Below are 23,542 nucleotides of genomic sequence, written 5' to 3' on the forward strand. Positions count from 1 at the left end.
TCTCTTGTAGACTAAAATTTCATTCCATAATTTTCTCTACCAGTGACCCTTGATCAAATATGAATGAAATGTATATACATCTCACATCTGAAAAGGTGAAAATTATAAACAAGCAAAGATGAAGATTGTTTTAGGTTAAGTTCCTTATAAGAAGTTACTCCATGATTAAGTATTTATCATTTGATTTTAGTGTTAAAGATTTACTCGTACCTGTCATTATTTCTTAATTTTAACGAAAGTTGCCGGAGTATTAATACATATTGAGAAGGAGAGAGAGAGGAGGTTGAATACATAAGCATTAAAAAATTTCTGTGTCTAGATCACTTCTTAACATGCCTACTGTATTCGGCATCCTTCTTTAGACTTTCTCATTTTCCCATCAGTTAACAGTAATAACCTCTCAAAACTTTAAGGCTAGCATTGCACTTCTAAGCATCTGAGTGCAATTCTTTGTGATTCTTAGCAATTTCTTAATATAATGGTTGTGTGTGTGTGTGTGTTTATATGTATAATCAGTTATCCAAGTTAATTTACTATGAGTTACTCTAAGAGTTTTAATTCCATAACAATTAGTTTTATACTCATGTTAAAATGATAATTTTTAAAAATCTATAAGATTAGTCCTAGGAAGTCACTTCACAGGCATTAACCACTAGTTACAAGAGGATTCTAACACTAAGTAACCATTACACAACATTTACTTCTAAAGGGAAAACAATATAAAATCATTTCTAATAACTCATCAGCATGATCTCCACAGAGATGTTATGAAGATGGACAATTTTTATTTTAAAAGAAAAGGTGTAAATACAAGCATAAAATCTAGTTGATACATACAAATAAAAATAAATAAATAAATGTCATTGAATAGGGAAGCACCACAGATATAGAACTAAAGTTGCATTTTTTAAGAAAAGATTTATAAGATATTCAATCTATTAACAAATTATTTTTAAATAGCCTTAATTTTCGTTTACTCAAAGATAACCATACTGTGGTTATAAGGACTCAGGAGTTGTGGTTTATATAATAATATAGCAAGTCAGGATATGGAAATATCTTTCATAAAACTTATCTTAGATCTACTTAAATCTTCAGGGCTTTATTAAAGAATCATGCTATTAAGTAATCAATTGTTTATAAAGCTAATTAGTCCTGAACTCTAGCAGAAAATCACTGATATAAGGTTGCTTTGTAAGGATGAACACATTTGGTATACACTAAAATGAAAAAAACTATTGTTTGAGTGGTTTTACCATTTTAAGGCAAAAAGCACGTCACACAAAGTAGCGTCCTAAAGCCACATACTTCTTTACATCAGACACAACATAGTTCATGACACATTCTTATAATTTATCTTCTACAAGACCAGTATTAATTTCCCCTCTGAATTTATATTACCTTAGAAAGTATTCCAATAAATATATAATGTTTCAGCTTTTCTCACAAGAGTTTTAAAAGAGAAATATATCATTTCATCTCTTTTTATTGCATCATGTATATTTTCCTATTAAATAACACTGATGCAATTTACAGCACACATTGTCCAATTTTCCACTTGGTACCTGAACAATGAGGTTGCGATCCACTCCAATGGCCATTTAATTGACAAGTCCTTGATGAATGTCCTAGGAGAGAACGCTTTCCTGTGCAGGAATAGTGAACAGTAGACCCGAAGGTATATTTCTCGCCAGACAGGACTGCATTAGGAGGAATGCCAGGGTGTCCACAGTCAATCACTACAATACATAATTATTGAATATAAAAATTTTTTTATATCTCCTATCGAACAACCCGCACCAAGTTATTTATGAACAAATCAGAATTGACGTTGCTGATCAAGCATACACTACCTCCACTGATCAAACATCTATCTTAGAGTAGACTTAAAAATAGAATGCAGTTTGCAGCTAGAATGAGCTAGTCTGATAACCCACACACCTTGATAATGTGTTTAACAGGAACATTGTTAAGTGGAGTAAGCACAGAAGCCTGAGTATGACAAGTCCGTGCATGTGTGGGTGATGAGTGCATGTCCACGTTAATATGTGTATATATGGCTGGACAAAGGTATTCATGGTAGGGGGAGGAATTAAGAAGACTGGCTTAGATACATAGATGCCATATAGCTTTCAAAATGAACACATCCAGAAATTAGAAGGAAAGAAATTTCAGGACGGTGGAGAGGGAATGAAGATGAATCATGCCTCACCATCTAATTTGTAGTCTAGAATCATTCCCAACCAGGTCATTAATGGATAATTGTGCTGTTACAGAGGAAATGCTAAATGGCTGGTAAACCAAAACACTGGTAGGCATAGTCAAAATTGGAGGTCAATACATTATGGAACACTCTTTATAAGCTAAAGGTAACTTGGAAATTTAATGTGTACCCCTGTTAGTTGTAAAAATATTGAGTGCAATATGACCCCAGACTATCAAACAGCACACAAAGGGCCATAAACTTAGTAAAACCCTCAAGCATGTAACACATTACTAAGGAAACCCATAGGAAATGACAAAAAGGTGAAAGCCTATAAGGACTAAGAAATTCTAAAGAACATCATGTTTACATTTCCTACGAAATAATTTTTCACTTTAATGTTGCAGCCCCAGAAGTCAAGGTGTGAATTAGTCAATGAATTAGCCTAGTCAGTCTACAAAAAGAAGTCAACTGACGTTTAAGCCTGGAGCCTAAGTGAAGGAATTTTTGTCTAGAATTCAAAATTGTATAGGCACACTGCAATGTTGCTGTTTTTTTTTAACTACACTAATCTTGTCACACAATTTTCACAAAAGCTCACACATGAACATAAATAACATGCCTCTAAATATAATATGATCTATAATTTTATAATATAGGGAATTTAATATAATCCCAAATTCTCTACTTACACAAAGATTTCTTGAAGTAGAATTACTCCTCTGTCTCCTCTTCCCTGTCATGCCCAAGATTCACTAATTCTTTGAGCCTAACTTAAATCTTATTTTGTTACATCTATTGACAATTCCCAGCACTCAATGTTCATTTCTCTATGTCCTCAAGAAATTCTGATGTATTTGTTTAAGCATTTTTCTCACTACACATGTTAACTACATGCATATCTCCTATTTTATCTTCTTTAACACATAGCACAATATATAACATAATGCTCATTAAATGTTTGCTTATTTGAATTATAATATGTATTTTAGTTATTGACATCATAAGTGTATGTGTCAATATGTGCCAAACATTTAAGATCACTATGTTTTAAGTAACACCTTTATCTAAATACCCAGTATTCTGAAGCCCTGGCAGCTGTTTACATTAAAACTAATTTTGACTTAAATCAAATGTGAAAAATTAGTACAAAAAAAAAAACAAAATTTAGTTGCATCAGGATGGGCCATGGTGACTTAGCAGGCATTCTCGCCTGCCATGCCAGAGACCCAGGTTCAATTCCCGATGCCTGCCCACACACACACACACACAAAAAAATTAGTTGTATCTTGCGTGATGATAATATCAGAGATTATGAAAGATACCTGCTTTTCATATTCTGTTTGCCCTATCAAAATACAAGTTCAGAGAATGACAGAGAAGTATTTAACACATTAATATTTTAAAAACTGCACTTGGTCATTGAATTGGCAGAAAATGAAGGGTAGTTTCAAAGCAATAAAATGATAAATTTAATACACTTCATTTGAGATACAGCTCTATTATTTCCATGACATTTTCTCAAGGAAAAATTCACATTATCTACTTACTGATACATTCTGGTAAAGGTTTATCCCATTGTCCATTTGGCTGACATATCAATACTGAAGATCCAAATAAAAAATATCCAGGATTGCAATCATAGAATACCACAGTGCCATAGGTGAAATTTCCATGTTCTATTTTACTTTCTCTTTTGGAGTTGGCTGGAATTCCAGGATCAGAACAGTTGACCACTAAACAAATAGCACATTTTGAAAGGTATGTTGGAATAATATACGTATAACCACATAGATTTCCAGCAGAAACTTTAGTTTCAAAATAAACTTAACCCAACAGGCAAAAAATTCCAGGAATAAGGTCAATTCAATGATTATCCAGACAATGGACTGGATAGTATGCAGTTGAAAGTAAAGAAAAAAAGGAAACACCTATAGACATTCTTTAAACAGAAGCCCCTAAATCCTCTTCTTAATACAGATTTAAAGAATATCTAAATTACAGTTGAACAAAATGAGAAAACAACAATAATTTTTTTCATCTCTTTCTACAGAGAAAGGCAGTCATACAGACCTTAAAAATAGTTTTTCCAAAAATATGAAGAAAGTAAATACCAAAAGGAATTCCATTAACTATGAAGCAAATGGCAGTACAAAATTATCTCAAAGAATTTTTTAATATGTGGTCACAAAATAGGTACAAGAACATAAAGTGAAGCAGTCGAAAGAAAGTGCCAGTGTTGATATTTAAAAAAATAAGTTAGAAATTTAAGAAAAAGAAAAGCATTACTTGAGAGATGATGTGGATACTAAATGTTTTATTTTATTAATGGAAAACTTTGTACTGTTCTGCACAAGCTGCTTCAAATGTATTATCTGTTTACATGGACACATTATTACTATGCCTGAAGCTAGAACATAGTTGTATGCTTACCTTTGCACACAGGTGGAGGATGGCTCCATTGTCTGTTGGCCTGACACTGTGCCTTCGTGGGTCCTTGCATGAGATACCCAATATTGCAAGAGAATGTTACCACGTCATTAAAGTTGAATCCATTTCCACTTGTCCTTCCATAAATTGGGCTACCAGGGTGTCCACAACTAACAGCTAATAGTAAAAGGGGGTAGGGTTGGGGTGAAGAGCCCAAAACAGAATAATATTTGGTAATCAGTTATCACATAACAATTATAACTAATCATTTCAAACAAAGTAGAAAGGTGGCTACTTTTTATGTAGAAGTATATTTAAAATACCTTTACTAATGCAAATGAACAAGGTATACTGTCAAAACATTCTACCATAAACAAAATATATTAGTAAATCAAGAATTATTTATAACTATGGTAATTTTATGGAAGTGATGCACAGATATAGAGTTTCATGTTACTTATTTCATTCTCTTTATTTTATTAGACAATATTGAAATGCAAAGAAATTTAGGGACTGATTGGAGTTCACATCATCTGTTAATAGCAGTAAGGAATGAAATTGAATCAGTTTTCCTTTTCTAGTTAAGTTTAAGAATTAAAGATTATTGAAAGCAGTTTTTTTTGCATTGAATCTTGAAATAGTTTTTGCTAATCTTGCTTAAACAATAAACTTTTGTGACTAATAGATTGATAAGCAAAAATGTTTATGGAAAGCAAATTAATGTGACTACATTGTATAGACAATAGAAATAAGGCCTCATTTTATTTTTCATTAATGTTTTAAGATACCCAATATTAACATTCTTCACATCACTGAATCTCACTGGTTTATTTTCTTCACCAGTGAAATTTGATAGTTTAGCCCCAGTTTCTTTGGAAATTAATGGGATTGATTCGATGAATCATTTAGGTCTTTTATATGTTATAGTCCTACTCTAGAGTTTATGAAAGGCTGGCTTTCCCTGTATTTTTACAACTGTTTTATTGCATCATCTCACTCTATTAATCAGAGCTACTACAGTAATTGTACTTCATAATTGGTCACATTGAAAAATTATAGTCACGTTTCGTACTTTTTTAAATGACCCAGGAGCAATTACTTTTCAGCAGCATTGTTAATGTCAACCTACTCATTTGGAAATTTAATTGCATCTTATTCTTGTTTAAAATTATCAATAAAGAAACCAGTTTTACCGCAAGGGCCAATTTTCATTTATAGACGCAATTATTCAACAAGAATAACAGTGGTATTCGTTGGTTATCATTGAATATAAATGAAATGGAAAAAATATACAACAGATGCAAGCAAAATATTGCTGTCTTTACATCATCAGACAATCAGAATGTGTGTGTTTATGTGTGTTGTGCTTGTGTGTCTGAGAAAATAATTTTAATTAACTATATGCTTTATTATTCCATTACATCTTAAGATTCAAAAGCATTATCCAGCAAACTAGAATTCCAGTAATTTTTTGTACATTGGATACAATTTGACAATGATGGAATTTATGAATATGAAAGAAATTAGCTGAACATTAAATGGAATATTTCCTATGAACCCACACTAAAAGTCCCATGTGCAATTTCTCTGAAACTTCCAAAATTAACAGGTCCTATCCTATGATCTTAGGATCTGCCTCAACAATTACAACACATTTACAATGTTTATGCATGTCAGCAATTGGGGATGGAAACTATTGAAATAAATTAAGGGAAATAAAAGGACAATCACATAGATATTTGTCTTTTTGGGTCCAAAACAGGATAGATTGTAGTCTGAAACACTGGATATAGCAAGGATTCAGTGAAGTAAAATAAAAGGATAAATGTAGTATTATTCAGCAATATTCTTATTCTTGTAGTATTATAACATTAATGATTAATAATGATAAATGCAAAATAGTCAAACTCATACCATAAGTGTAGAAGAGATCCATTAATCTTTAAATGTATTTAAAAGATAACGAAAGATATTATTTAAGCATCCCTTCTATTCTTCATGTGTGACTTCATATTTTAATTAACTTAAAAGATCATGCGGATATTTATCGAACTGCTGAAGTCTTTTATTAAAACAATTCCCAAATTACATATAAGCTTACTATTTTGTATGAAATTTAAAACTGTGGAAATAGTGCTTTAAAATAAACTTTTATAATTTTTAAATATTTCAATCATTTGTAAGAAAATATTATAGTTATATTAACTATGTATGTGTATTTTGGAATATGATGGATTTTGAAGCTAAAAAAAGCTTTGGAGATAAGTGCTTTTGGACATTCATTTGATATATAATTGGTTTAGGGCCCAGAAAAATTAAATGACTTGCATTAGCTCACATAAATACCAGTGGAACTGAAATGAGGACAATGATTTTTCATGTCATGGCTACTGATTTGTCCCACTAGCAATATTCCATCAGTATCTGATTTTAATACTATAGTATCATAATTATAAGAAAAAAAATTACCCAAAGTATTTTCCACTATAATCAGCTTTATAGCATCACAATGCAACAATGTTGATGCTATTGAGCAGTGGTCTCCAGGAATTTAAATCCTTATAGCTAAAAATTGTTGAGAATGGAAAATGCACTCTCAAAATATGAATATGAATTTCTAAACATTATACATTTATGCTACATACTAGAGGACCTGAGTTTAAATTCTTTAAATTTATGATAATCATAAAAAACAACAGATATTCTAATATTTTCTTCCTATTTTCCAGTAGATGGCTTTCTATGCACCTGAACTCATATAATATAAAAATTAATGCATGACAGAATAAAATAATAAGCTTATCCATATATATAATTTATATATATAATAATTTATCTTTCCTATATATATATAATCATTTATCTTTCTTATAATAAAATGGCAATTGCATAAGAACAAAGGTCTATAACAGCTTTTGCCATGCTTACTTACACACACAGGATGGGAGTTGACCAGACCAATTGTGATCCTGTTGACATATTCGCACTGAAGAACCAATCAATCGGAAACCAGGATTGCACTGATAAACAACTGTATCTCTATAACCATAATTTTCTCCAATGACTTGACCATTTACAATGAGTTCTGGAATTCCACAGTGACCGGCTAAAATAGGTTAAAATTAAGATTTAAAATTTTGCTTTCAGTTTTGGTTGTGTAATCATATGCATATGCAACATTTCTAAATTTTCAATTTTACCTTGAAGCATGTCATTAGTAATTCAAACATAATTATATGACTAAAGCATCCCAGTTGAAAGCATATATTTTATATTTCTTTTTATATTGCATGGAAAATTTCATCACTGCTTTGATTATTTTCTCATAGGTTAAACCAAATTATCAAACAAACAGCAACAAAAATAAAAACTTAATGATGCTTCAAACCTTTGGCATGGTTTATATTACTATTTACTAATTAATAAAAGCTAGAGGCATAGAATTTCCTAAAACTGAATATAAAAAATATTGTAGTATATGTGATGTGGTAGGAAACTGTTAAAATAAATATTGGGATGTGAGATTTTCAGTCTAGAGAAAGTCACTTTGCACCTATATAAATTAAACATAAATGAACTAGATTGAAATAAAGATCAATGCATTAGCGTTTCCAGTTCTAACCGTGGCAGGGTAGCTACTATTAGACCAATCTTTCCAAAGATAAAATTCATACATTCTCAATAAGATATATAAAACCATGACCTAAAGGCACTCTAAAGAAAGCAAAAGCATTTGAAACATGGAAGGAGTAGAAATGTGGAAGGGAACAGCATTAGGAAGATTATATTTTTATAGTTCATTGTTGAGGGTAGACCCTGTTCATTGCCATGTGGTTCAGAAAATTATACGACAGAAACTCTCAATTTCATTGGCAGGAACCAGAGAACATAGATCAGAGCTACCACACAGCTGGAAAGCAATGTCACCAAATCCCAATAAAAAAGAGCACTGCAAAACAGCAGCCGAATTCAGTGTATAAACTCCCCGTAAATCTCTAGCTTACCATGAACTAAGTATGTATGGGACAGACTCTAAGCAACCCAGCTAAGGATAAAAATAAGTGGGTATGTATTTCAAATGCTGCCCACCAGGACTGTGACAGAATTTTGACATAATATGCAGGTTAAGTCCAATCACGTGCCTACAAATACAAATGAAAAAAAAATACAAACTAAATATTCTTTAAAAGAAATATAGCAGTATCCCAAGTCTCTACAAAGTATCATTCACAATATCAGGGCACAATATAAAAAATTATATAAACTTATGAAGAAAGAAGACAATGGAATCCATAATAAAAAGAGTCAGAATATTCAATGTCATCTGTGGTAGTTAGATTCAGTTGTCAACTTGGCCAGGTGAAGGCACCTAGTTCTGTTGCTGTGGACATGAGCCAATGGTACGTGAACCTCATCTGTTGTTAATTACTTCTGCAGTCAGCTGGGAGGTGTGCCTGCTGCAATGAATGACGTTTGACTTAAATGAGAGAGCTCACCGTAGCACAGCCCAAGCAGCTCAGCATACCTCATCTCAGCACTGGCAGCACAGCCCAGGCCTTTGGAGATGCAGAAAGGAATCAACCCAGGGAAAGTTGTTGGAAACCAGAGGCCTGGAGAGAAGGCCAGCAGAGATCACCCTGTGCCTTCCCACGTAAGAAAAACCTCAGCTGAAAGTTAGCTGCCTTTCCTCTGAAGAACTAATGAAATAAATCCCCTTTTATTAAAAGCCAATCCATCTACGGTGTGTTGCATTCTGGCAGCTAGCAAACTAGAAGATCCCAAGATACTCAGGTACTGATAATAGTGGACAATGATCTTAAAGTCTACTTAAAGTAGCTGCTATGGTATGCTATTTAATGAATGTAAAATAAGTGAACAAGCAGGAAATCTCAGTGGAAAAAATAGAAACCATTTTAAGAGAATGAAATGAAAATTATAGAACTTAAAATTGCAAAATTTGAATTAAAAAAATTCACTGGATGGGCTTAGCAAAAGATTGAGAAACCAAATATTTGAAGTGCTAACATTTCAAAATAATAAGTTCAACCCAGAATTTCATAGCCATATTCTTTCAGAATGAAAGCAAATAAAGACATTTGCTAATAAACCAGAACAAAAAAATGGTGCCACAAATAGATTCACACTATAAGAAATGTATAAGTCCTTAGGACTGAAGGGAAATAATATCTGACAGAAAGATTTCCAGAAAGGAATGAAGAAATAGCCCAAGATATGGTAATTATGGGTACATATGAAAGACAAATTTTCCTATTAATTTTTTAAAGTGTATATGATCGTTTAAAGAAAAAAAATTACAACATTATATAGAAGGGTTTATAATGTATTTGGATATACAGCGTGTGATAACTAGAGATTAAGGATTGGGGGGCAAATGCACCTATGTAGCTTCAAGACTAATAAATTGTATGTAAAATGGTACAATATTGACTTTGATTCTAAGTAGACTATGAAAAGCAAGTATATTTATGGTACTTTATAGAATAATTCCTTAAAAGTGTTTTTAAATCTCTAAAGGAGCACAACTAAAACCCTACAAATAACTTAAAATGGAATTCCAAAAAATAATGCATCAAAAAAGACAAAGTTAGAGAGACAGCAAAGCAAAAAATAGATAAGAAAAACAGATAATAAATCATAAAACAACAATCTAAATGTTGACATATTAATAATTGAATTAAATATAAATAAAGTGAATGCAATTAAAATACAGAGATTTTTTTCAGACTGACTTAAAAAAAGACTATATAGGGCCGCGGTGGCTCAGCGGGCAAGGTGCTTGCCTGCTATGCCGGAGGACCTCGGTTCGATTCCCGGCCCCGGCCCATGTGGCAAAAACGGAGAAACAGAATACAATGAAACGAGAGAGTGTTTGAAAATGTTTCCCTTTCTTCCTTCCTTCCTTCCTTCTATCCTTCCTTCCTTCTCTCTGTCTTTCCTTTAAAAAAAAAAAAAAAAAAAAAAAAAAGACTATATAATATGCTGTCTAAAAAAAGTGACTTTTAAGCACAGATAGGTTAAAATATGAGATTGAAAAACATATATTGTTCAAAATTAGAAATGTACAACGCTGGTGAGGTTTTTTTGGGTTTTTTGTTTGTTTTTTTGGGGGGGGTGCGTGGTCTGGGAATCGAACCCAGGTCTCCCACATGGAAGGTGAGCATTCTACCACTGAACCACCCAGGTAAGGTTTTATAATTATCAGATAAAGTAGACTTCAAGGCAAAGATTATCTCTACAGCAAAAGAGTGATACTTGAATAATTAAATGTCAAATTATGTCAAATCCAGGTCAATTTGCCAGAAGGTATAGCAATTATAAATGTGTTTGCAGCTAAATAATAGCTTTAAAACACACAAAGCAGAAACTGATAGAAACGGAAAGAGAAATAAATGAATGAATGATTTTAATTTGATATTTCAACATCCTTCTCTCTGTAACTGATGGAACAAGTAGAAAGAAATTAAAAAGTAATGTAGAGCGCTGTTGCCGCTCGGGACCACGGCTTCCTCTGAGGTGTCACGGCACCTGCTCTTTCAGTCACACATGGCAACAAAAGCAGGTTGTACATCCTCACCAGTATCTGATGATGAACAAAAACTACAACGAGAAAACATTCGTTCGCTAACTATGTCTGGCCACGTTGGTTTCGAAGGTTTGCCTGATCAGCTGGTCAATAGATCCATACAGCAAGGCTTCTGTTTTAATATTCTCTGTGTGGGGGAAACTGGAATTGGAAAATCAACACTAATTGACACATTGTTTAATACCAATTTTGAAGACTGTGAATCCTCACATTTTTACCCGCATGTTAGACTTAAAGCTCAGACATATGAACTCCAGGAAAGTAATATTCGATTGAAGTTGACGGTTGTGAATACAGTGGGATTTGGTGACCAAATAAACAAAGAAGAGAGTTATCAACCTATAGTTGACTACATAGATGCTCAGTTTGAGGCCTATCTCCAAGAGGAACTGAAGATTAAGCGTTCCCTCTTTAACTACCATGACTCTCGCATCCATGTGTGCCTCTACTTCATTTCACCCACAGGCCATTCTCTGAAGACCCTTGATCTTTTAACCATGAAGAGTCTTGACAGTAAGGTGAACATTATACCAGTAATTGCCAAAGCAGATGCAATTTCTAAGACTGAATTACAGAAGTTTAAGATCAAGCTCATGAGTGAATTGGTTAGCAATGGTGTCCAGATATACCAATTTCCAACAGATGATGAAACTATTGCTAAAATCAATGCTTCAATGAATGGACATTTACCATTTGCTGTTGTAGGAAGTATGGAAGAGGTAAAAGTTGGAAATAAAATGGTCAAAGCTCGTCAGTAACCTTGGGGTGTTGTGCAAGTGGAAAATGAAAATCATTGTGACTTTGTAAAACTCCGGGAAATGCTCATTTGTACGAATATGGAAGACCTGCGAGAGCAAACCCACACTCAACACTATGAACTTTATCGGCGGTGCAAACTGGAGGAAATGGGCTTTAAAGACATGGGCCTTGAAAACAAGCCAGTTAGTCTTCAAGAGACCTATGAAGCCAAAAGACATGAAATTTATGGTGAGCATCAGAGGAAGGAGGAAGAGATGAAGCAGATGTTTGTGCAGCGAGTAAAGGAGAAAGAAGCCATATTGAAAGAAGCTGAAAGAGAGCTCCAGGAGAAATTTGAGCACCTTAAAAAAGTCCACCATGAGGAGAGATTGAAGCTTGAAGAAAAGAGAAGACTTTTGGAAGAAGAAATAATTGCTTTTTCCAAAAAGAAAGCTACCTGTGAAATATTCCAGAACCAGTACTTTGCTGCTTCAGGTAGCACCTTAAAGAAAGACAAGGGTTGTAAGAACTCCAATTATATGTAAAACCGAGGTCCCGGAACTATGCATTACAGAAGGTCACCACAAGCAAAAGTTATTAAAAAGTTAGAGTATGCATTATAATATTTTTTGTTGTTCTTAGTTCTTATATCATTTATTAGTTATGTATGTGGCAAATGGCCACAGTAACTGCCATTTGTGGAAAAATATTTTCAAGTATGAGATCAAAATACATATACTAGAGTAGATGATACTACTTACATACTCACTGCTAGAAATTTTTAAACTGTTGGTTGGAGATGAATTAAAATAATTTTTCCTTGTTGCCAAGCTATTAATACTTTGTAGTACATTGTACCAAAGAGAATAGTTTCAGTGCTGTTTGAAATACAAAACTCATTTCTATTATATCTATCTGGTTGCATTTATATTTCAAGATGAAGCTTTTTAAAAAATATTCTAAACGTAAAATGTCAGGAATATATTTTGAAGTGTATCATATACTTTAAACTGTATAATCTTTTAATAGTTTTATGGAAGTATTAAAATTTTGATATAATTACCTAATTGGTAATATTCCAGGCTTCTGTACCAAATTATATGACCTTCTATGCTTCAGTATGCCTTATTTGATTGATGTATTGGTGTAATGAAACAAAGTATGATTAAAAGTAAAGTCATCAGGTATATAAATCCTTTTTTGTAGTGATAAAGCATTGTATTACAGAATTTTCATTAGGATGTATTACCTATTTGTTGCTTAAAAATAAGAAGGTGAAGTCATTTTATTAAAATATTTTTTTAAAGAAAATAGCTATGAACACCGGAATATTAAAGGTGTAAGAAATTCAGGTAATTTATATCTCAAGGAACATTTGAATTCTAAGTGTCTTAATAGTATTCTCAGAGCAATTTAGCAGTTTCCAGCCTTTTCTTAACATTCTTAGATACATAATTTTTCATTTTTTGTACTCGCATATTTCTAAATAAAACTGACATTTTACTCTTGAAAAAAAAAAAAGTAATGTAGAAAACTCTAAAAACACTTTTAGCCAATGTGACTTTATTAACATTTGTGGAATACTCCACCCCATTACAGCGTAATAGACATTCACTTCATCTGCAAAGGGAATATTCACCAAGTCAGATCATATGCAAGGGCACAAAAGGAATCTCAATATATTTCAAAGTAATAAAATCTTAAGATAGTATAGAGTCACAGTGAAATTAAATAGCAAGTTGATATTAATATTTAGCAAGACTACAAATACTTGAGAAATTAGAAATACACTTCTAAGTAAATGAGCCAAGGAAGAAATTTGCAAAGGTTTCAAGCTGTATAAAAATGAAAATACACAATTTGTGAAATACAGATAAAGCAGTAGTACTTAGGGAATTTGTAGTTTTAGGTACTTCATTAGAGAAGAAGAAAGATATATAATCAATAACTAAGATTCTACCTTAAAAAGAGAAAAAAGAAAATAAGGCAAAAGTAGGTAGAAAGAAGGAAATAGTAAAGAACATTGTAGAAGAAATCAAGGAAATAGAGACAAAATTTGAGAACATGAATAAAGCTAAAAATTCTTTCTTTAAAAATATAAACAAAATTGTTAACTCCTAGCTAATCTGAATGACACAAATAATGAAAGAACAAAATTACCAAGACTAGTAGTGAATAAAGGGCTATTACTAAAAAGTATACAGAAATTAAAGGATAAGAGAATATTATGAATCTTATGGCAGTAAATCTAATAATTCAGAATAAAAGTACAAACTCTTGAAAAGTGCAACTCACCAAAACAATATAAACTATAGAAAATATGAATAGCTATTTATTTGTTAAAATATTTGAATTCTTAACAAAATCCTTTTCACAAAAGAACAGTTGTATAAACAAGCTAAAACTTCTGGAGGATATTTAGCAAAAGACACACAAGACTCTATGTTAAAATGACAAAATGTTGCGACTGGAAAACAAATTAAAGATGTTAATAAATGAAATGCATCAAGTTCCTGGACTAGAAGTCTCAAATATCAATTCTCCCCTAATTGATCTACAGATTGAATGCAATCCTGATCATAATCTCACCAGCCTTTTTTTTTTTTTTTTTTTGGTAGATATTTATAAGATAATTCTAAAACATACATGGAACTGCAAAGGAACTATAGTATCCATTGCAATCTTGAAAAGTAAACACAAATTTGGAGAGCATACCAGACATTAAGACTTAAAAAATCTTTGCAAAAACTAGTATCGTATCTATATGGAAAAAATAAGCCAAATCCTACTTTACACTACATACAACAACTAATTAAAGATGTCTTAAGATTAATTGGCTATAGATATAAATACAAAAAAAATAAAAACTATAACACATCTAGAAGAAAAAATGGAAGAAAATCTTTGTAACTTTGGACCGAGATAAGTTTTCTTAAACAGGACAGAGAAAGCAATAATTATAAAGGAAAAAAAAGATAAAATAGACATTATCAAAATTATAAGTGTCTGCTCATGCAAACACACTATTAAACAAATGGGCAAGTCACAGACTAGGAGAAAATATTTATTAAACACATACTGATGAAAGCCTTGCAACCAGAATATATAAAAAACTCATAATTCATAATTTAAAAAGTAATCCAATAGAGAAGATATTTCATCACTTAACAGAGAAAAATGCACAAATGGCTAATGAGCCCATGCAAATGTGCCCAACATCAGCAGTCAACAGGAAAACACAAATTTAAATCTCATGAGATACCTTCATGTCCCACTTCCCCCTCCTCAAAATGGATAACATTAAAAGCTTGCCCTGTCATATGGCTTTGGACAACGTGAAGCAACCAGGACTTCACTAGGTATTCTATGCCTCAATATTTCCCCAACAGAAATAAATGCATATGTCAAAAAAAGAAAGATTTTCATATGAAAGACACAGCAGCTTCATTTATAATATATAATAGCCCAAACCTAGGTGCAGCTAAGATGCCCACTGTGATGGTTAATACCATGTCATCTTGGCTAGACATTGGTTTGCAGTTGTTTGGTCAAGGCAGCAAGCGGTGTTCCGATTGTAACTGTGAGAGGATTTAAATCATTAGTGACTTGATTACATCCATGACTATTAACACATCAAGGATCAACCAGGGAGCCTGCCTTTGGCAATGAGAGAAGCTTCATCCAGTCAGTTGAAGCCCTTAAAAGGAGAACTGATTATTTCAGCAGTCAGAAAGTGTTTCCAGCACTACTTCAGCCAGCCAGCTACTCTAAGGGAATTCATCAAAATCCTCATCTGACTTCCCAATTTGAGGCCCAACTTGCTCATCCCCATGGTCCTGTAATAAATCTCACAATATTGATAGATAGCTAGATAGCTAGATAGATGGATGGATGGATAGATAGATAGATAGATAGATAGATAGATAGATAGATAGATAGATGATAAATTCTCTGAAGAACCCTGACTAATATATCCATCGAAAGGAGAATGGTTAACCGCTGGCATCTTCATATAATGTAAATCTACTCAGTGATTAAAAAAAGAAACAACAAATTACTGACACACAACAAGAAGGATGGAAGAATAATGAAAGAAACTATTTACAAAGGAGTCTATATTTTAGGATTCAATTCTTATGAACTTCTAGAACAGGGAAAACCTATCTATGGTGAAAAATATGAATAGAGTCATTTCTTCAGGGTGGGGAGGTGGGGATTGCAGATTACAAAGCTTCATGCAGAAACTTTCTGTAATAATGATAAAGTTCCAATTTTTTATAGCAGTTTGGGTTAGTCAGGTGTATACATTTGTCAAAACTCATTAATTATTGATGATTTATGCATTTAGCTGTATCTAAATTTTTCCATGAAAGAAAACAAAAAATAACTGTAAACAACTACTGAACTCCAGCTGATGCTTTGCAGCTGAAGTGTTTAGAGTGAAGTATATTGAAGTATACTGATATCTGCCGCTTACTTTGAAATGCATCAAAAAATACAATGAATTGTATTAAAAAAATACAATGAATACAATGAATAGAGAGCTGAAAAGATGGATATATGATGAAGTAAATTCGACAAAATATTCATTGTACAACGCAGGTGCTGAGCACTCTGTCAGCTCCTTTAATTGAGAAATTGAAAAAGAAAGCATAATAAATTGCTGAGGGGACAGGCATAAATGCACTAAGACAAACAATGACAAACATCTTATAACCATTCTAAGCAAAAATGGTCCAGGCCTATAGGGCAAGTTGTTTGCAAATAAGAAGGATGACTGGACGCCACGATCCTTCAAGTCAGTTCTAAGCATGAGTCTAGGATTTTCACATTTGGCATTTGCACTTTCCTACCACCAACATTCTTTTGAATTTATAGTAGATGTGAGCACTATATCATCTGCAATGGATGATGTTATCTTCATAGATGGAGAGGCAGTTTTTCTATGAAATATTATGCTTTTCAGAGAACAATATCAAATGAATAAAACCACCCTGAATATACAAATATTCGATAAAATATAATATGCAGTAACATTTCATCAGGACATTAAGCCAAAAAACATAGTATTTTAAATTAGGTTCACATATGAATTTTCAAATTCGTAAGTTGACTAAGTAACCTGTAATTGAAAATAGCATAACAAAGGTAAGTTTAGCAACTATTAAGAACTATTTGACTTAATTATTCAATCATATATTAATACAAAACTATTTAGTTTATTTTACTATTTTCTTTTTTGTGAAATGGTCTTATAGTACATCCAAAAATATGCTCTTATAAAGAAGCCACTATTGCTGGGTTTCCAAGGATACCTATTAACAAATGTGCCCTCAGGGTAAAAACAAAGATTTTAAGGAAAATCTCTAATGATACCCTTTTAAGCTTCAAATAAAGATTGCATTACTATGAATATTTGAAAGCATATTAACCACTTAATTTTTTCCCACATGCAAATATATATATATTTTTTAATTGTTAAAACACAGATTTTAAGCATTATATTTTTACGTAATAATTTTTGGAGACAAAATCTTGTACTAATTTAGCAAGATTTCATAATAATCAACAATTTTTAAGTTAGTAAAAGGAAAAAAAAGAGATTATGCCTTGTTCCCAACAGACAAGTGAATAATCACTAGAATAAATTTCATTATTACCTAATTCAATTCTTGCTGTCATAACTTGAAATCATTCTAGAGAAAAAGTATAAATCATGCTGTTCTTTTAATAGTAAAGGAATTATTGAAGTCTTTGAAAAAAAAGGTGAAAAAGATGATGCATATATCATAATATTCTTTTAATAATAAAAGAGGAAGTGTAAGAAGAATTTTATATACATATATTCCTCTATAATGAATATAGAGGAATCTAAGGGGGGGAATCTTATTTGCCTAAAATCTGGCTTGAAAAATTGATTTTTAAAGTTTTAATGGAAAGTAACTTTGCACATGCTAAAATCTTATGAAATAAAAAGGGATAGAGATGTTTAAATATAGAAATTGTTTCTCTTTTTTAGTCATTACCTTAAGCAAATAGGTGAAAGGAGAATTGACTATACTTTAGAATGAATTAACTATTACAGCAATTAATCCAGCTGAGTATGCAGACATATAATTTTCAGCAATTAGTTTTCACCTTTTTATTTTCACCATGTCTGGAAGAAAATGTTTCTCTCCTTAATGACATAACATTCTCATTAGGAATACTCGTTGATTAACTTTAAGTGTTATGCTTTTCTACCAGGAGTCATTTTTAAAGTGAAATGCTTTCTGGTTTTTAGCATCCTTAGACAGTGAATGTAAGTTAATTATCATTTTATATTAGGTAACAGAAAAAGAGGAAAGAAAAAGGGACACATCCTACAGGGACAAAAATTGTTTGGTTAAAATGATTTAAAAAAATCTATACCTAGGCATCTGGTTTCAGATCCACTCCAAAGACCCGAGGAGAGGCATTCCCGGACCGCGGAGCCCACGAGCATGAATCCCGAGTCGCAGGTAAAGATAGCTGTGGAGCCATAGGAAGTTTGGGTTCCAATCCTATTTCCGTTTGGTGGTGTAGGTAGTTCTCCACAGGAAATAACTTAGAGATAACAAATAAGCAAAAACCCTTAAAGATATTGTCCATATGATCTTAAAATCATGCTTTAACATTTTGAGTTCATACAATTTGACACTACAAATGAAATCAATCTTCGTAAAGAGTTGGAATGAGGGTGGAAGTGTGGAGAAAAATAGATGGCATCATTTAAAATGTATCCCTTTAAGTTCCCATAAAACCTTTTAAATGACAGTGATATGTAATGAAGTTATTTTCTTTGCATGTTTTGATTAGCCAAGCTGGTTGCTCAGTAGGTTGTAGTGAAAAAACAATCACAAGACTAGAGAGAGGTTAGCTCATTAGTCCAAAATCTTTCTCGGATTTATCAAGTGACATTGGTCAAGCCGTTTAAATTAGCTGAGGCAAAGTTTCCTTATATTCAAAAAAACTCTGATTGTAATTACAATTAATTCTGTCAAGGACACTATACCCATAATTTATAAAGAAATTTACTTGTAAAACATCGTTTGATTCTCATAAGATCCATTAAACATATTTTACATGATTTTTCAGGCTTTTAAAACTCGAAAAAGAGAGAGTAACTGGTTTGCTAAGTTGCTCAGAACCCATCTCTTATGACTCCTTCATATTTTAATGCTATAGATGAGATGTCTTTCTGGAATACAAACAATAATGGATATTGTTTATTGAGTGCTTATTATGTATTAGGTATTATTCCCAGTGCTTTAACAGATGTAATCCTCCAAACAGCTCTATGAGATAAGTATAACTATTATCTCAATTGTATACATTAGGATATACATAATATATCACAGAGAAATGTAAGTAACTTGAACAAGGTGGCTGAGGTTCTAAGTAGCTAAGTCAAGATTTAAACCCTGTGGTGTAATTTCAGAATCCAGTACTTAACCACTTGCCCAAAGTTCTTTATTCTGGAACCAGCTCTGGCTTTCAGCTCTAGGCATTACACGTTTATTCTAGAGACAAAGCAAAAAATTGGGAACCTTAAATACTTGCAAAAATTTTTTTAAATGTAATGCTTATTTTGAGATGGTGCAATAAACAATCCTTTGAGGTAACCGTAAGTGTTACTAATGATATTCACATTACTTTCATTTAAAAGATAAGTGAATGGAGGACCACACAAATTACTATTCTTTCCATTTTTTCTTTGAATTGCAATTCTTAGGTTCTTTCTGTGTCCCCCATTTTGACCTGCGGGCAGAAATTTGATCATACATGTATTTTAAACTCTACTTCACAACACAGACCTTAGCACAGAGGAACCAGATAAACACTTGTTGGATGACTGACTAAAGGAGAAATTTCTACTGCAGATAATTTTTCCTAATTTGAAATATCCCTTTTCCACATGCCTTTTTTAGTGAAGTTATACTAAATGACCAAGGAGACTAGGGACAAACAAAGAACATAGGAGAAGACCTGGAAGACTAGGAAAACATTTACAAGTACAAATGATATAATTTTTGAATATCAATTTAGGGATCTATTTTTAAGATTTTAATTCACCAATATGATTACCTTATAAAAAAGGGTAACCAAAACAATCCAATGCTGATTCAGAGCGTAAGAAAGCACATGGAAAATAACAGTATTTATAAGTAAGATAAAAATAGGTACTTGTATATTTATTACACATAAGGTAGACATGTGCTATGTTAAAACATTTAATCATTATCCACCTATTTAGACTTTGGGTCCCTTTATAAGTTTATTTATAAATTATGGGCATCTACACTATAAGGTTGTGTTGGACATGAATTGAAAAGCTGTATTTCCAGCCTACCATAGGTCCTGGCACAAAGAAAGCACTCAATAAATACAATGAAGGAAGCTCAGAGGTAGTTCAAGATATTTCATCTGAATATTTTGGTTCAGTTAGCTTATCTATAATAGCATCAATTTAATAACCATGCTGGAAATAAAATTATGTAATATGTTGAATTTGATTCAATAAATACTGAATTCTGGCTACACATTAGTTTGGAGATAGTGTATTTCAAATATTAAGTCTTCACAAAAACTTTTCAAAACAACATGAGACAGGTATTATTATCATGATTTATAGTTTGAGAAACTTTGTATTTAGAGAAAATAAATGTCACTTAACAGATTAATTAAAAGCCAGGGTTGTTAGACAGAGTGCTTGGGTTTCTCCACCATTATTAGGCTCTGTGACTTGGACAAAATGATTAAATCTGTGTCTCAGTTTCTTTCTCAACAAAATGAGCATCTCAACTAACGTATACTTAGTTAGACATAATGAATAAATGAGACAATACATATGAAGGAGTAAGACATGATGAATAAATGAGACAATACATATGAAGGAATAAACAGTATCTGGGAAGTACTTAAGTATAACATAAACATTATGAACTCACCAAAGCACATATTGTTTTATAAGAACTTACTAATGCCAAAATAGTTGGAGATGAAAAAATGTCTTGAGAATAAATGACCATATTAATAATATTATTTTGATGTTGTCCTAGTATGTTTGGAAAGGGAAGTGATTAGCCAATTCAATCATCAAGGATGGTTTAAGAAATGTTTAGCAGCAGAGATACTTACTTTGGCAGTATGGTCTTTCATTTCTCCAACTCCAGGTACCATTAGGAAGGCATTCAATAGAAGCAGGACCTAATCCATGATAACCTGGGTCACAGCTGAAAACTACCTTGGTTTTGTATTCATAATGGGAGCCATTCACAATTCGCCATCTTCCATGTTCCAAGGTAAAGGAATTGATGCTTGGGCATGTAACAACTATGCAAAACACACACAAAAAGAATGCTAATAAGTCGACCATGTCAATTCTACTTCCTAACTATATCTCATGTCTATTTCATCCTTTACATCTCCACTGCCCTAATGTAGTCATTATTGTGTCATACTAATTCCTTCAGAATGTTTATCTCTTTTCCATTTCAAGTTTTACCACTCCCCCAGCTTTATGGTTCCTTGAATGTCTTGCTGTTTCATACTGTGGAGCTTTTAAACATTTTAATTCTACCTACCTGGAATAAATACATACACTTTTGTATTTCTTGAGAGGTTTTGGAAGGGCTATATTTTGAGGAAATGTGTATGATAAGAAAACCTTTTTATGCAAGAGCTGTGATATAAGCTTTGCTAATTAAAAACTTGTTCAACATAAGCTGAAGCATTATCAGAAACCTCTGCTAAAGTTCCAAATAACTGATGAATCATAATTTTCAATGAAATCACAGCTAAGTTTAAATGTTAGTACTAAACCAGTAGAAATAATGGAAATATATAGAAAATCAAAGAAACTCATTCAAACCAATATTTTCCAATCTTCTCACTACCAAATTTTGGATCAGAATTATTTTATGTTAACCTTATACAATATTCATTTACCCATAGTAGAGAAATGGGAAACAGCATATGTGAAAATAAGGAGAAGAATACCAACAAAAGTACAAAGTTACGGATCATCTCAGTTGCATCATTTACCTTCATAAAATCAGAGCTAAATGTATTGAAATATAGTTACATTAATGCAAATATTAAAAATTTTGTGTGTCTGTGTATTGAAAACACATGCTGATGTAAGGGTGACTTTTTCAAAATGTAAATGAAACTTTGTTATTTAAAATGAAAAGTCCCTCTATCTGACATAAACATGCCGGAATTTCCAAAACTGAGTATAAAATTCTTATATTGCTTTCCAGGACTTTAATAGTGTAAGACAGCTTAAGTCACTCTTAGACATCACATTTAATTTAAGTAATTAGTTTTAACACATACATTTTCAAATTGTAAAAGACGCCAATAGAAACAAAAATGATGACCACATACCAACACAGCGAGGGGTCTTGTTATGATTGCTCCATGTCCCATCTGACTGACACACAGCAGTGGTGAGTTCCTTTGAAGACAGTCTATATCCATCGTTACAAAAATAGGTAACTCTGGTTCCTACCAAGTAGTCAGTTGTGAGTATCCCTCCATTTGTTGGAGCTTTGGGAATCCCACAGGAAATTGCTAGAATAAATACATACATACATAATCACAGAAACAGATAAATGCTTCATTTATTAGATAAAACTCTTAAACAATAGGATGCATAAAGTATATTTCAAATTTTATCAATTTCTCTGAAACAATTTTAGATACATCCCACAAAAAGCTTTTCAGACTTATAACTTCTTGAATAATTTAATGCAAACTCCTATTGAACATATTTTAAATCAGAAGATCCATACATTGTTCATGTTTTGCCTCTTGGCTTCTTACTTTGTTCCTTGTGCACTTGTGCATACTTAATAGTGTTCATATAGATTTTATGAGGATGTAAGTTAGGTAAATACAGAGTAGATTTAATGTTACCCTACCCTGGATCACCGTACAGCATACACGTAGGTACTTCAGTTTGACTGACAATGATTAGAAGTCATAAAAGTGGTGACAACCAATACTCATGGAATTTTAGCCAGCAGCAAAACAAATGGATTTATTTTGCTTGGAAGCTGGCTATTTCTTTGTCTTAGGGGCAGCCAAAATGTATGCACTTAAATGTCATTCATAGAATATCATGTACATGAGCAAGTTTAATAAATATAAGGGCAAGACTTACTGTCTTAAAATCTACTTAGGATCACCCAACATTTCATCATTATTTGTCCTTCAAGTGCACACTTTAAATTTCCAAAAAAAATCACAAGCTTTTAAGAATTCATTTGGAAGTAATGTTCAATTAAGAGAGTATTTGTACCTTTATAAATTCTGTTCATTATAAATATTTATATATATATCTGCAGAAAAATTAATGTAAGTGAAGATGGGTGCTGTCCCAGACTCTACTGGAATTTTTCATAATAAGTGGCATGTGTACTCCATTACCGTTCTAAAACTCTAAACATTGTGAATTCTAAAGTATATCTGGTCTTAAAGTTTCATATAAGGGATTCTAGACTTATAATTATGTTTTACCTCATGTTAAAATAAAAAGCAAA

The 23,542-nt window shown here is 32.2% G+C and overlaps 1 protein-coding gene and 1 pseudogene across 1 annotated transcript in view; one reads left to right on the forward strand and one right to left on the reverse strand.

Moving 5' to 3' along the window:
- The window catches only part of CSMD3 (CUB and Sushi multiple domains 3), a 1,056,828-nt gene that overhangs the window by 48,398 nt on the left and 984,888 nt on the right, over positions 1 to 23,542 (reverse strand). The window contains exons 51-57 of the mRNA XM_077163312.1: positions 22,386 to 22,571; positions 21,135 to 21,329; positions 18,387 to 18,560; positions 7,566 to 7,739; positions 4,637 to 4,810; positions 3,754 to 3,939; positions 1,566 to 1,739 (exon numbers count right to left, since the gene is read on the reverse strand). Of these exons, the coding sequence (XP_077019427.1) occupies positions 1,566 to 1,739; positions 3,754 to 3,939; positions 4,637 to 4,810; positions 7,566 to 7,739; positions 18,387 to 18,560; positions 21,135 to 21,329; positions 22,386 to 22,571 (1,263 nt within the window). The remainder of the gene's footprint in view (positions 1 to 1,565; positions 1,740 to 3,753; positions 3,940 to 4,636; positions 4,811 to 7,565; positions 7,740 to 18,386; positions 18,561 to 21,134; positions 21,330 to 22,385; positions 22,572 to 23,542) is intronic.
- LOC143688969 (septin-10 pseudogene) lies at positions 11,138 to 12,535 on the forward strand (annotated as a pseudogene).

The sequence above is a fragment of the Tamandua tetradactyla genome, chromosome 6 (genome assembly GCF_023851605.1).
Source record: "Tamandua tetradactyla isolate mTamTet1 chromosome 6, mTamTet1.pri, whole genome shotgun sequence".
Classification (NCBI taxonomy): Eukaryota; Metazoa; Chordata; class Mammalia; order Pilosa; family Myrmecophagidae; genus Tamandua; species Tamandua tetradactyla.